A 14,117-nucleotide genomic window follows, 5' to 3' on the forward strand; every position below is an offset into this window, starting at 1 on the left:
TGTGTAAGGGATAGCATGGATTTCATATCTTCCTCCTCCCTCTATCCACAGCAGAGGGTAAAATGGAGAAGTTCAAAATAGGAAATTTCATGAAACCTTCCAGAGAAAAATAATCATGCAGTTAGTATGGTCAGGACCCATTTTAGGTAAGTGAGTACGCAGTGCCTTCTGCAGTTGCGCACTGGTCTGGCAAGTGGGTTAACAAGTGCAATTTCCGTAATAATTATAATATAGTAGTAAAACATCTCTTAAAAGTAAAGAGAAAGACCAATGTGCTTTGAAGAAAATTGAGCGCTCTTACCATCATTGAAGTTCCATTATAAGCAGTTATTACACTGAGGTGTACTAATTGGGGCAATATGTAATACTGGTTGCTATTAAATATTTAAATTTTAATAATGTGTTATAAAATATGAGCGATGAAATGTGTTCACGGAATCATTAGCTAGCAGAATATGAAGACAGGTAGAATTAACATATGTTGGAATATATTGTATTTTTCTCTGCATTATAGTCTAAACAATGGAGAGAAAATTATTTGTTTTAATTTTTCTCCTCGATTTTGTTCTTATTTTTTGATTGTTTCAATATCATCAGATTATAATAATTCCTTGTATTGAAGTTTGTGTATAAATTGTTAATTTTAAATAAACTGGTCCCTCTGGATTGATTCCAGGGCTAAGGTATAATTTCGGGTAGATAAGGTAAGCCCTTTCTGGTGGGACTTGCTCACCTGATGTCACTGGTATATTTTACATCACCTTTGACAAACACGGTCCCAGGTGGACATGTCAGTAGTGTAAAATGGTATAACCTGCTTCAGGAAATTGTTTCATATTCTAGACCTGTTTCATGTCAAATTGCCTGGATGGTGCATGAGAAATCAAGGAGCCAAGTATTCATTGAGAAATTGGAGAAAAAATAACACTTATAAGCATTACAAAGGATTACATTGTATGAAAACTTTTGAAGGAGGAGGGAAATGTTACTCTTTTTTAAAAATGTTATTTGCTTAATGTAATGGAGATCCCTGAACATTTTGCCTGGAATCAGTGCTGTGCTTATTATGTTTGTTACAGAACATAGCCTCTTTTATGTTCATGACATTTCATTGTAATTGCATTAGTGAAATAACAGTAGTTTATACTTTACTAGAAGTTCTTAACTGATGCTAATACTTCAGTTTGCAGAGGTCCGGTGACCGAACCCACGCGATGCTGTTCAGAGGTTTGGGGTCACACACAGACGCAGCATTCATTTAACTTCAGAAGACTTTGCTTTCAGTGAAAATCTTTTCCATGTTGGCTTAGACTATCTTTTTTTTAACATTCATTAAATCCTATATGATGAGTTTTTGACAAAGAAAGAAAATGTGGTTTAACTGAAACTTATTTAAGCAAGTCTGTGTTATATTACCAATCACATTTCCCCTTGGCTTGCAGGAGATGTTTCATTTTTTCTGTCACTGGCTGCACCCTGGTAGCTGAGAAGAGAACTTAACGTGTGCTGAGAAATCCTTAGAGAAAATCTCTTACTTGACTGTGTCCCAGCTTAAAAGTTTTACTGCTGACCATGTGATTTCATTTGGCTGTACTGAAAAGTTGAGGATATTGTATGAAACCTTAACTGTTGAATAAGTAGGCTTTACGTGAATGAGCAGAAACCCAGTTTAATATGCTAGTATCCAAGTCTAATATCCTCATGTACTGCAGAGTGAGCTCTCAAATGTTTGATCGTTTCACTTTTACAGTATCTGTAGCTCTATATCTAGTTTTATGCTATATAACTATATAAAAATGCAAAAATTTTATTATATGGCCTTTATTTTGGGACTTATTGTTTGGGTAAGTCAGTTGAAATGATTTTTGTTCACGTGATTGATTTCTTTTGACACATGTGGTACCAATTAGAATAACTTCGACTGCCCATCATCTCTTCAGTCTGTGCTACTGTATCAAAATACTTGATTAAACCCACCTTCTGTTGTTGTAATGCAAAACAGTTGGTAATAGTAGGCAATATTGTCAGATTTATTGAGTGAGAAGCAGCTTTCTGAAGATCTGGCATTGCAGTGAAAAACATGACTAGATGGATAATTAAGTTGAGCACAGTGGAATTCAGGATTAAAGTAAACTTGACGTGGGAGAAAATGGCATGCCAAAGTTGGTTGTGTAATACAGTTTAAATTAGGAGATCATTTTCTTCTTTATTTGAAGCATCAGTTTCTGGCTCTAAGTGCCCCGTCCAGAGACATACTTCACTGCACATCCAAAACCGCAGCACAGAACAATAACGACTTCCTTAGTGTTTTTGCAGAAGATACTCTGATGTGGGCTGACAAAGAAGAAGTTCCACAGGTTTTGTTGCAACACAGAGTTTCAGGTTCTTGGATAAAAGGTGTTTCGTTAGTCATAAAGAGTAAACCTTATAAAGAGGAAACCTCACATAAAGAGTAAGCCGTTCAGTTCTTTTTATCAAAGCTCTTCTCAAGCAACTGTAATGGCCACTCTGAGAAAGTGGATTTCTGCGGCCAAAGTGCTTCCAGTACTTGGGGGCACGGGGGAGGCAAACGCTAGGGTCCTTGCTGTGGCAGAAAGTGTTGGAGGAACTAGGCAGTCACAGCCAGCTTTGGGAAGCGCCAGCATAGTGAAATGTCTGCATTTCACCTTTCTGCCTTTGGGCTTTGTCTCTTGTTGAAGAGTAAGTAGGTCAAATTAAAGAGTATCTGCAGAATTTGTTTGCATGTAATGCGTTAATAACTTGATGAATCACGTTGTTTTGTCATTTCAGTGCTATAAATACTAGATGGCAGAGGCTATTTGCAGATTCGTGTTTGGGATGCGTGATATGTAGAGTTTACTGATCATGAGTACAGCAAAGGTCACAGATGATACAGTGAACTAACATTGTTTTCCCTGGTTCTCAAATTCCTTTTTTCCTTTTTCTAAACACAGATGGCAGGAGTAATTTCTCAGAGTATTTACTTTTGTGTTAAAATTCTTTCTAAAATTGTTTTTATACTGAAAGTCTACCTGTCAGACAGTTACATCCCTCTTTTGTTTTTGCTTAGGCAGAGAATGCACCAAATGGACCAGAATGTGGCTATGGTTCTTTCCACCAGCAGTATTGGCTGGATGGGAAGATAATTGCTGTCGGTGTAATTGATATCCTGCCCTACTGCGTGTCCTCCGTCTATCTGTACTATGATCCAGACTATTCTTTCTTATCTTTGGGAGTCTACTCTGCGTTGCGGTAAGAGGACATTTTTGTTATCTGGTTAGACGTAATAGTAAGAATTGATACTTGCTCCTAAACTTGAGCTCTTATTTCCAGTCTAAAGATATACTGGTAACGCTATCTCTAGCGAAGTATTTGTGTGTGGTTTTTTTGGTTTTTTAATTCTCTACGGTTGATTGCATTTCAAATAAATTTTTAATTGTCATCCTTGAATAGGGATGTATCTTTCTAGTTAGCTAAATACTTTTAAAGATGAAAAAAACACTCAGAAATGAAACACTTAGTTTTTATTGCCCCTGAAAATAATTTAGTATTGCTTGGTTTCAGCAGGAAAAGCCCCTTTTTTGTTTGAATAGAATTAATTTTTCCTTTGACCTTTTTCTTAGCCCAGTCACCAAATGAAATTAATCACTTTTATGGTTTTATGCACATTGAGATCATAAATAATAGAGTACCTAAAAACCGTTGTCTTCTAAATTAGTAGTCTCCTGCTGTACTAGCACTAAGTATATTTTTCAGGTATGTTAATCTCATTATCTTTGTCTCTAGAAAGCCTGATGGAGAGAGTAAATCTATGACTTTTAAAGCCTTAAATTAGCTATCAACCTCGTCTTGCAAAACAGTAGGAATAGTGAGTAATGCTTTTCACTGTGAATAAGACTTGTATGCTAAATTGCAAGTTACTGTTTTTCTTCCATAAGCAATTTTATGATTCCATTATTATTATAAGGAAAAAAGCCCTAAACGAGTGGAAATATTTGTGCATCTTAATTTTTTTCTTAGCTTTTTTGCTTCTCTGTTTACATGAGGTAAGCTGGTCACAGACATGCGGTGTTCCCAGGGAGGTTCTCATGAAGCAACTGGGTTTGAACCTCATGCCAGTCATGTCTGTTTTCAAGTTTCCCTGGGTCTGAGAAGTTCTAGCAAAAGTCTTTACCTGTTGAGATTTGCACTACACTTTCAGGTGTGAAAGAAGCTCTAGAATTGTGAGATCCAGCTTTCTTCTTTCTCTAAGGCATCCTGTTGAGAGGCATCTTCTCTATAGGTGGAGCTTCTTCTATTGTTTAGTGTTACCCACCAGGATGGGTAAATATGACATGACTTTTGAAATATGTAAAGCACAAACACTGTTTTTAGGATATTTTGATTTCCTAAGATTCTTTTTTTTTAATTCTCCTTTTGGATGTATTCTTCTCTTTGTAGTGGTGAATTTTGTGATTTCTGAATAATCTTTACATGAGTTGTTCAAATGAATATGTCAAAGGGTTTTTCCCACAAAGTTCACTGTTAAGTTTCTCACATAGGTCTAATGGTTTATTGCTGCTGAGATGAGGTGCTGCAATCACTCCTCTCCATCTCTGCTATATGCTGGGCTTCTAGCAACCATACATTTAGCCAGTTTAATTTACTGAGCAGAAGACTGTTTGCTTTAGCAACCTGGTTAGTGAGCTGAGTTAGCTCAGTGAGGAACCTGTTAACACCAGAGCTGGTGCAAGAGTTGTGGTGGAGCCACATTGTGCAGCTGAGAATGGCTAGGGAGTGCGGGAGCAGGACCTCCTCCCACTCTCTGATAAGCTCTTAGATCAGTTAAGTCCTAAAGTGCAATTTCTAGAATGCTTCCTTACAAAGGAGAAACTGTAGAATCATAGAAGAGTTTAGGTCAGAACGGACCTCTGAACGTCATCTGGTCTGGTTCCAGTGCAAATCAGGGCTAACTTCAAAGTCGTCACGAGCATTAATGTAGCTGTTGCTGTAGCATGTCCAGTGGTCTATGTCTAAAAGAGTCTGAATTGTCATTTTTCTAAGGCATTCAGTGGCACTGGTGATTTTATAAAATTAATTAGAATTAACACTTGTAGAAAAAATGTTGGAACTCCTGTGATTTAGAATTGACCTTTTTTCTGTCTATTAGTGGTCTAGATTTTTCAAAGTATTTTATTACATATGCTAGATACTTGAAATTAGACTGATTATTACTTTTTTCCCATACAAGGTGAGCATATAACATAAAATACTAAATCCTCTTAAGAGTTGTTTTTTAATATTTGTACATATCACATTACTTTGTGTAATAATAGCCTGACATAATCCATGCTTATGAATTCTTGAAATTATTTTAAATTTTCTACATAAATTTAAAACTTTGTCAGCGCAACATGTGTGCGTGGCTCAACTAGTGAAAAAGCAGCTTATAAATTCTGCAGCATTTAAGGCAATAAAAATGAGTTCCCAACAGTCTTAGAGGGAGCCAACCTCGTTCTTCTTTCAAAAAGGGAAAAAAACCTTGAGAGTTAGGGAGGATTTAGGAAGTTGCAAAGGAATCTGATACCTTCAAAGCTGTTGCCAATTTTACTCTGAGGAGGTTAAACTGCATTGCAGTGCTGTCACTTCCACTTCATGCTACTTTGAGAATTTTTGATGCTGAGTCCTAGAAAGGATGGGATTTGAAGATCATTTGAAATATGTAGGCATGTAAGTAAAGAATGAGGGGAGAAGTAGCTACTTTTGAAATACCAGTCTTACCAAAGGAAAAAAAATCATCAAGAAATATTGGGTGATTCTTATTCTAATTTGCAGGAAGAATTTAAACCTTCCCCCGACTACCTGAAATCATGAATAGTAGACAAGCATAGTATTCATAATCTATATTTAGTAGGAGGACAAATACTTGAACTTCTTTTGGAATTGGGTTATGTAGCACTGAAATACTAAGTCTGAATTTTGTATTGATGAAATGAATATATGTCTTCCTCCCTACTTGACTACTCTTGCCAAGCTCTAACAGCCATTGTCACTCTTTAGATATGTACCATAACTGAAAGCTTTACAAAAAGGTAATTGCAAGTCTGTTGTCCCTTTTCCATAGGAAAGATTTAGGCAGAAAGAATGCAGGTAGATGTGTGTTATGCCATACAGTGACACCTCATTGCTGCTCCTGGTGTAAAATGATGGAGTTGGAGGCTTCTCTTGCGTTGGATCACAGCACACGCTCCTGAAAAGCGGAAAGAGAAGGATGTTTTAGCATTCTCCCAATAAAACTTTGCCTGGAGTGGGGTTGGCCGAATAGATAAATGAAAGATAAAGCAAGAACTTGAGTTAAGGGTCCTTACCTAGGGCATATCACTGGAGACTGTAGTACATGTGAAGAAGACACTGGCAGTAGTTCTAAGCAAGCTAGCCTTGGTATCACGTGCACTAGTTCACTTGCACGAAGCTTTGTTGCCCATGGTAAGACTTGCTGCTGCAGCCCAATTTTTACCTCATTACATTATGGTCTATTTACTTCACTTTCTGTTCACTTTGAGTCTTTTTGTCTTATTAGATCAGATAGTGTAGTCCAATTGGAAAGAGTGTTTAAGAGATTTTGAAATGCAAAGATAATGTTTTTTCCCTGTAGCGTTCCAGCTTTTTGAATTGCAGAAAGGTATTTGTTTAATTAGGTCCAGGATAATCTGCATGAAACGGTAAGGTTGTTTAACTTCATACCATGTCTGAAAGATTATGTATATGAAGTGCATGTTTGTACATTTTTGGTAGTACATAAATCTCACTTCTGGAATCTGTTGTATTTACCTGGATTTTCAGATGTGGAGTAACTTATTGCTAGGCTTTCTCCTCTTTTTGAATGGAGGTATATAGATACAGTTATAACGAACTCATGGTCTCAGCAAACTACATGCAACTGAAATGATAGGTTTTCAGTACATACAATCATCCTTATTACTAACTTAATATTAAGTGATAAAAAAACCCCAGTATTTGTACATGCTTCCTATAAGCACGTGCTCATATTTTCTTATACCTTCGACATTGAAAGTAAGAACCAACATCCATGTTTTATCAAATTTGTTACAAAAATGAACTGCGAAGTTACAAATGCTGTAAAAATGAGCATTATAGTGGAAACACTGGCTGAATCTTTGTAATAATACTACTTTTCTTGTGCTAGTAAAATAAAAAGGAAACTTATTTTGGAATACATTGACAGTTCTCTTTCAGAATAAATGAGAAAATCATACAATCAAACATGGGATGGGTGAAAAATACCTTTTGTTGCATAAAGATGGATGTTTTTACATGTAAATTGCTAGAACACAAATAATAGAACAAACAAGAGGCTTATCCTTGAAGCTTGTTTTTTAAAAATACTCTGCTGTTTTCCTGAGCCACGTTAGCCAGTCTGTGTACAATAGCTGGGCCAGATTTCTGTAGAATTCCAATGTACATGAATATTAACAAGAAACCTGTTAAACAGAGGCTCTTAGTCACTTTTATTTGAATTTCAAGTCAGTCAATTGGGAGGACAAAACACAAAAATGAAAGTATTTTTAAGCTTTATATGGTGTTTTGCATTTTGGTGATTTGTTTGTTTGGTTTTTAAGCATTAATTTTCAGTTTATTATTTTTGGTTTTTTTTAAGCATTAGTTTTGAGTTTATTATCTTCATTTTTTATTTGATAGAAGTCTAGTCCTTTAAATAGGTCAAGAGCCAGGTAGCTGTAAAATATTTCAATATGAAGAGGTAAAATGAATGTAAAAATTGTATTCAAAAGTAATTAGTCTTTTCTTTCCTGTCACAGGGAAATTGCTTTTACTAGGCAACTTCATGAAAAAGCTCCTGATCTCTGTTTTTATTATATGGGTTTCTACATTCATTCATGCCCCAAAATGAGATACAAGGTAAAGTGTGTTTTTACTTATTTCCTTAGTGTACTATTATTCAAAGCATTTGACAGTGTTCATAGTAATATAATATTTTGTAATTGTCATTTTGGATTTTAATGTAGACTTTATATGGTTAAATTTGAACATTGGTTACTATTTAACTTGGCTTAGGATTTTTTTTTTTTAAATTTAGCTGCATGTGGTATTTATTACAAATTGGCTTCAAAGCAGTTCACATGGAGAGGTTTTCAAGGCTGTCAGATAATAGTTTGTCATTTGGTTACCTGGCTATCTTATGTTTACAGTATATCTTCCAATAGACTAAAATTCTCCCTTTTTTAGGTTTGCATATTTTTGGAACTGTTGCTTAGTGACTGTAGGCAGTGATAACATGCCTTCGTGGTCTTGGCTGTACTTGGGTTTTTCCTCTTTGTTTTTTGTTAGAGATGGGGGACTTGCTCTGCCGATGAAACCAGTGAGAAGCTAGGTTAGCAGCAATTTTGAGCCAGGTAGCAGATTTTTGAGGAAAGGGTCAGGAGAATCCACAGAACGTTTAGAATAACCAGTCTGTCACCAAACCTCCTTTGTAACCCTGTTAGCTTCAACTTTGTTTAGACCTGAGTGCCTAAGGGTGTCTCTCTTCTGTGTTTTTTAGATCTCGTGAATGTGGTATCTTTTCTTTGTAAATGTATCCATTGGTTTTTGAATATTATGATAAAATTTCAGCATACTGAACCTTGATAGAAATTTGCTGAACATTTACACGTAACCAAATATATCTGTTAATAATGTGGAAAGATACAAAGCTCATCAAGTCTGGAGTAAGAGGTGCAGTGTTTTCTTTTCTTGTCTTTTTTTTCCTCAAAGCGTGCTAAAAATCTGCAGTGTTTTCAGCTAGTTTTCAAATAGCCCAAAAATTGTGAGGCTCATTGAAGTGATGGTTGTGAAGGAAAAACCATTTCAGCTTTATTGTGGCCAACACTACAGGTGACCATGATGATTCAGTCTTCTGAAAATAACAAAGCCCTCCTTCTCCTTTTGGTAGATGTTTGTCTGTCCTTCGCCCCTGTCTGTCCGTCCCCCGTCCCGTGTCCCCCCCCCCCCCCCCCACCTCCCCCCCTGCCAACTTGAGTTTATCATCTACATCTGCTGGCCAAACAAAGAGAATATTAAGTTTGAGGGAAGCAAATGGGTGAGTTGAAAAACACTGCCTCTGTCATCTAAATCATCTTAAAGGCTACTGCATCACCAGCTTGAACCGTAGGTTCTGATTACTTGCTCTACTCTTTGGAAATATTTAAAAGTTTTGGATGATTTGTTCATGTTGAGACACTGCAATTTAACATCCCTTGTCTATTCGACAACCTACGTAGTTCAAGACTTGTAAAAAGAATGCATTTAGTTGACTGGGGCACTTAAGAAAAGAAACAAATCTGACTATAACGGCAAAAAGCATCCCAGTTCTGAAAGATACCATTGCTAAGAAACTTTGGGTTCAGCTGCTTGTAGTAAGTTTTAATAAAACGTGAACTTTGTATACATGGATTAAACAAAGCTCATACATGAGTCAATGTATTAAAGTAGCCAGCAAACTATTTAAATACAAAGATTAAATGCTGTAAAACTGGGAGCTAACCTTGGTAGCCACTATGCATTTGTATTATTTATTATAATGTGGTCTCTCTTCTGTTGGGCCTATGCTATTTGAAAACGATTGCATCAAGAATATAAGATTCTCACGATGCTTCTAGTTTTCATTCTGAAATAATGGAAATTGAATAAATTGTAGTGGGAGTATGACAATTCCGCCCCCCCCCCCCCCCCCCCCCAAAAGCTCCTTTTCTTCCCTTCTTCCATTGCTTAAACTTAATGACCATCTGATATGACTGTGATTTGGTAGAATATACATTTTAGTCTTCCAGAAACCTATACATGTCAATGTGCTTAGGTAATTAAGTGTGGCCCAGTATGAGAATTACTGGGGCAGGGGATGGGGAGAAGAAGAAAGCCTATACATATATATTTAGGACACACACAATAGCAGGTAAGTAATGCTCTGTGTTGGGAGAGTAATAATTTAATAAATGAATTGCAAGGGGTTTTATTTTATTTTGTATTTCTTTTCCTGTGTATATTTGTTTTAGAAGTGCCAAATGTAATGCAGTTGAAAATCAGGTTGACATTAATTCTGTAGTTCCACTTTACCCTCACTGAAATAATACACCGGAAATGAATTTTAAAACTAAGCTCTGAAATGCGTCTGGATAATGCTACTACTCTTGTGAAGTGATTGGTAGTGGTAAAGTAGGGTGGGTAAGTACTGACTTTGCAGATTAAGTAATTTCAGTAATGCCTGGTTGACTTAGAGGCATTACATGTTGAAGACTTTGCTTTATTACAGTTTAATAGAGATGTTAGAGGCTCCCTTCCCTTAATGATATTAGTCTGGAAGAATGACAGGCTGTAGGTAACTGTTGTTAAACTGACATCAGGTAAGCAAATTAAATGAAGGAAAGAAAAGGAAGGAGCTGAAAAGCTAACCACTGGTTTTTATCCTCTGCTTGTAATTTTCTCTGCAAATTATTTGTCCTGGGACGTTTAGAAATGGAGGCTAGGCACAGCATCACTTCTTTATATAAGCAGTGTCTTATGAAGAACACATGCATGCTATACTTATTTACAGTGAAGTCCCAGGATTTTGGAAATCTTTGAAAATTTTCCTTCTTCTAGTCACAGATTGTGATCAGTGGAAATGCCTAAGCTGACATTTGCATTTGATTTGTGATGGAAACACAGTACCAGACTACTTCTAGCAAAGATGCCTGAGCTTGACTACTGGTTTGTACCAAACTGCTGTGTCTCTTCCTGCTGATTGAAGAGGGATAACTGATGAATTGGGATGTATAAGGAACAGTGACTTTATGATGTTGATTTAAGGAGTTTGACAGTGTTCCACTTTGCATGGAGTAAAACTCAGTCTTCTGTACAAGACGTGGTTGGAGTAATCGAGGATCTGTGCAACGAACTGTTGTACTCTTATTACAGTCCAAGACTGATGCATTAATGTTGTGCGCATGAGGACATAGCTGAATGTTTTGGTTTTAAATACACATGACTCCTAGATTGGAGGTATAGATATCCAACAGCAAGTATTGAACCCTTGTTCTTCATGGGTACTTTCTTGGAATGCAAATTGTAGACATCTCTCCTGGATTCTAACTTTTTTGTGGATGTAAAGTAGTAGTCAAACATTGTTTTTTAAAGCATTGGTAATAGGTGATCATATATACCAGTGACTGGGCCATATATAGGAACAGCTCCTCCCCTCTGCATCAGATCATCTTGGTTATGTTGTGTGCTCTGAGGAGGTCCAAGGCATTGATAAAATATTTTGTTGAAGTATTTATTTTTTAATAAGGCTGCTAATACGCTTGTTCTGCTTTTTATGCAGTTCTTAAAATGCTATCTATATCTTTAGCCTAGAAAGTTTCTTTGAGCAGTCACCTTCGATATGGCCAGAACGTCACACCAGTTGCCCATAGCGCAACTGTGCCGTGCAGCTGCTGAATATTTTTAGCCACCACTGAGCAGGTCAGGGGCTGAACTGGCAGAGATTACATTATTGGGGGGCAGTGTGTGACCTTTTCATCTGAAGGATTCTATTTCCATGAATGGTACCATTTTGGGCATAAACAGTGTGTAATCCAGTGGAAGACTGGAGGCCTGAGTGTTCTGGAAGAGGATCCCCAAGTCAGGATTCCTATGGCTCAGTAACAGAGTTGGAGAATTCTGAATTATCTGGCAGGAAGATAAATGGTTAAAGAGTATCATCCACCCCATGGATCAAATGTAATTACAGAAGTTTTTAAAAATAAAGCTCCCTTTTGACTCACTGTTCCCTTCCCTTTCCTTTTGTTCCCAAACAGCTTGCATTTGATTGCAATGTGATTTTAAAACAGTGGAGTACTGGTGAAATTACTTAAGATGGGGGAAGGGAATATATTGCAATATTAGGCTATTTTTTAGTTCCCAGCTTCTCTTAGATTTGTTCCCATGTATGGGTTAATATTTATGAGCTGGTAAAATAAAATCTACATTAAATTGAGACAAAAGGATTTCTGTAGTCCTATTAACTATGTTAAATATGGAAAAATCCTATGAAAAACCTTAAGCAATGGCTTTGTTCCATTTTTTCTGGGTAGGTTAGGGTAATACAAGATTAAAATGGTCTGAAGAAATTCATGACCTTGTGGTAAAACTTTTCAGGCTCTGTTAGATGTGGTAGTTCTTATGTTGGAAAATAGTCTCCTGGAAAATTTTCCAGGACTCATAAGATGCAAAGTCTTTTTCCTAATGCGTTTTGGAGTCTGTGATAAAATTTTATGTATAAGAAAGTATTTTACTTTAGTATGATGTTGGTCTCAGGCTTGCTTCTCGTGTGTTTAAGTACTGTATCTGTACTTGTTAATGCTTTTCAGTTAAAGACATTTGTTTACAAACATATTTATAGAGTTACAGAAATAAAGGAACCACCTTTAGTGAACAGCCATATCAGAGAGATGCTTGAGAGGATCTTGGATTTTTTTTCTGTACTGATGCTATCTGTTTTATCCTGCATCTTTCCAAGCAAAAAAATTTTACTCCATGGCTCTATGTTACTAAATTCACATTTTCCAGTCACTACTGAACTCTTTGAGATCCTTTCTGTTCTTTCCATTACAGTTCTTTGATACTGATTTTGAGTCTTGTGGTGGGTGACACTAAATAGATTTTGGGTTTGGTGTAACCAGTAAGCGTACTTGCTGCTGTGCATTTGCCGTTCAGACTTCTTTTGACCTTAAATCAAGTTCTCCTCTAAGTTCTTGCATTGGAAAGGATTTGTTGGTGACATTTTCTACATGAGTTTCCTTAGTTCTGGGTTTTCTGAGGTTTTTTCAGTGTCAATATTTGCATGCAAATACTGCAATTGAGCACGTATTGTTACTTGTTGTGGTCGATGATCTGCTTTCCCTGAAGCCGCTCAGCTAAGCTTGTAAATAACTATCAGTGTACTTTGAAGTGCGTAACAGATTTAATGTCTTCTTGCTGTGTTTTCTCTGTGTACCATTTTAAGACCATTCTATGATGTGAAGAGGTGTTTTGACTGAAATCTTTATCCAGACTTGTATGCAGGCCAAAGTAAATGGAATTATTTCAAACAGTCGCCTTCGATATCAAGGCATGGCCAGACTTCAGATAGATGGAATACTAGAAAGGGTTCTGAAATGTCAGAAAAGAAACAAAAGGCTGATTCAACTGTGATTAATCATTCTTAAACTAAATACCTCGGACTGACTGTGGTCATAAGCGGTGCCCCTGGAATTTTATGGCACTGGAGAGCCAATTTCTTTGGCTGCTTTCAGGAATTTCGGCATCGCTCCTCCTGCAGCAGTGAAATGCATCCAGTGGTAGCCTGGTCTTCCACATCCACAGGATCCACAAAGGTCTGGCTCATCCTTGCTTATCCTGACTCTTTCGTCGTTTCTGACCGTGGAATGTAGTTAACCTTTTCAGTAAGCTTGGATTTGCTGTGTAAGCTGAAATGTGGGAGGGAAGGAGACTTAATGTGACATGACTTAATGTGATCCTCTGTGATTTTGGGAGTATAAGCACACGCCGTTATGGTTCTGCCACTGAGCGGCAAACAGCTTTGCAAAATGTGTCACTAGTTCCACACAAAAAGAGCTGGCATTTTTATACCTCCATGCGTGCTCTTTTTATTCAGCACGTATTGAAGTTGCTACCAGCTGTCAGCCTGCTTTTCTCAGTGATATTACTATTTACCTTGATAATGGGAAAAGATGATAAGCTGAGAGTAGTTTGGAGGACTGGAGTTGCTCTGCTCAAGTCTGTTAGCACTTGTACTAGTGGCTTTTCCAGGATTAATTTTGTCAGTTTATAGGAATAAATATGCATTCAAATTAGTACAAAACAATTTTTTTTTTATAAACAGGGCATAAATAGTCAACTAAATATTCTGAAAAGTCTGTACTTGTTATAGAGTGCCAGGTTGTTGCTTGCAATACCATTTGGTAATAAAGAACTGAAATATCTGGGTTGAAAAACCATTATCTACTCTAAGAAAGCAATACAAGTTTTGGCAACACAGTGGTTTTGCTTTTTTGGCAAGACTGTTAAAAACAAACAGCAAAATAATAAACAAAGACAAAAACATA

The 14,117-nt window shown here is 36.8% G+C and overlaps 1 protein-coding gene across 5 annotated transcripts in view; it reads left to right on the plus strand.

The window, feature by feature from the left end:
• ATE1 (arginyltransferase 1) overlaps window positions 1-14,117 on the plus strand; it is an 85,698-nt gene that overhangs the window by 28,511 nt on the left and 43,070 nt on the right. For all 5 annotated transcript variants that reach the window (XM_050899005.1, XM_050899003.1, XM_050899001.1 and 2 more), the window contains exons 9-10: window positions 3,071-3,252; window positions 7,818-7,917. In XM_050899005.1, coding sequence (XP_050754962.1) covers window positions 3,071-3,252; window positions 7,818-7,917 — 282 coding nt within the window. The remainder of the gene's footprint in view (window positions 1-3,070; window positions 3,253-7,817; window positions 7,918-14,117) is intronic.

The sequence above is a fragment of the Gymnogyps californianus genome, chromosome 6, assembly GCF_018139145.2.
Source record: "Gymnogyps californianus isolate 813 chromosome 6, ASM1813914v2, whole genome shotgun sequence".
In the NCBI taxonomy this organism is placed as follows: Eukaryota; Metazoa; Chordata; class Aves; order Accipitriformes; family Cathartidae; genus Gymnogyps; species Gymnogyps californianus.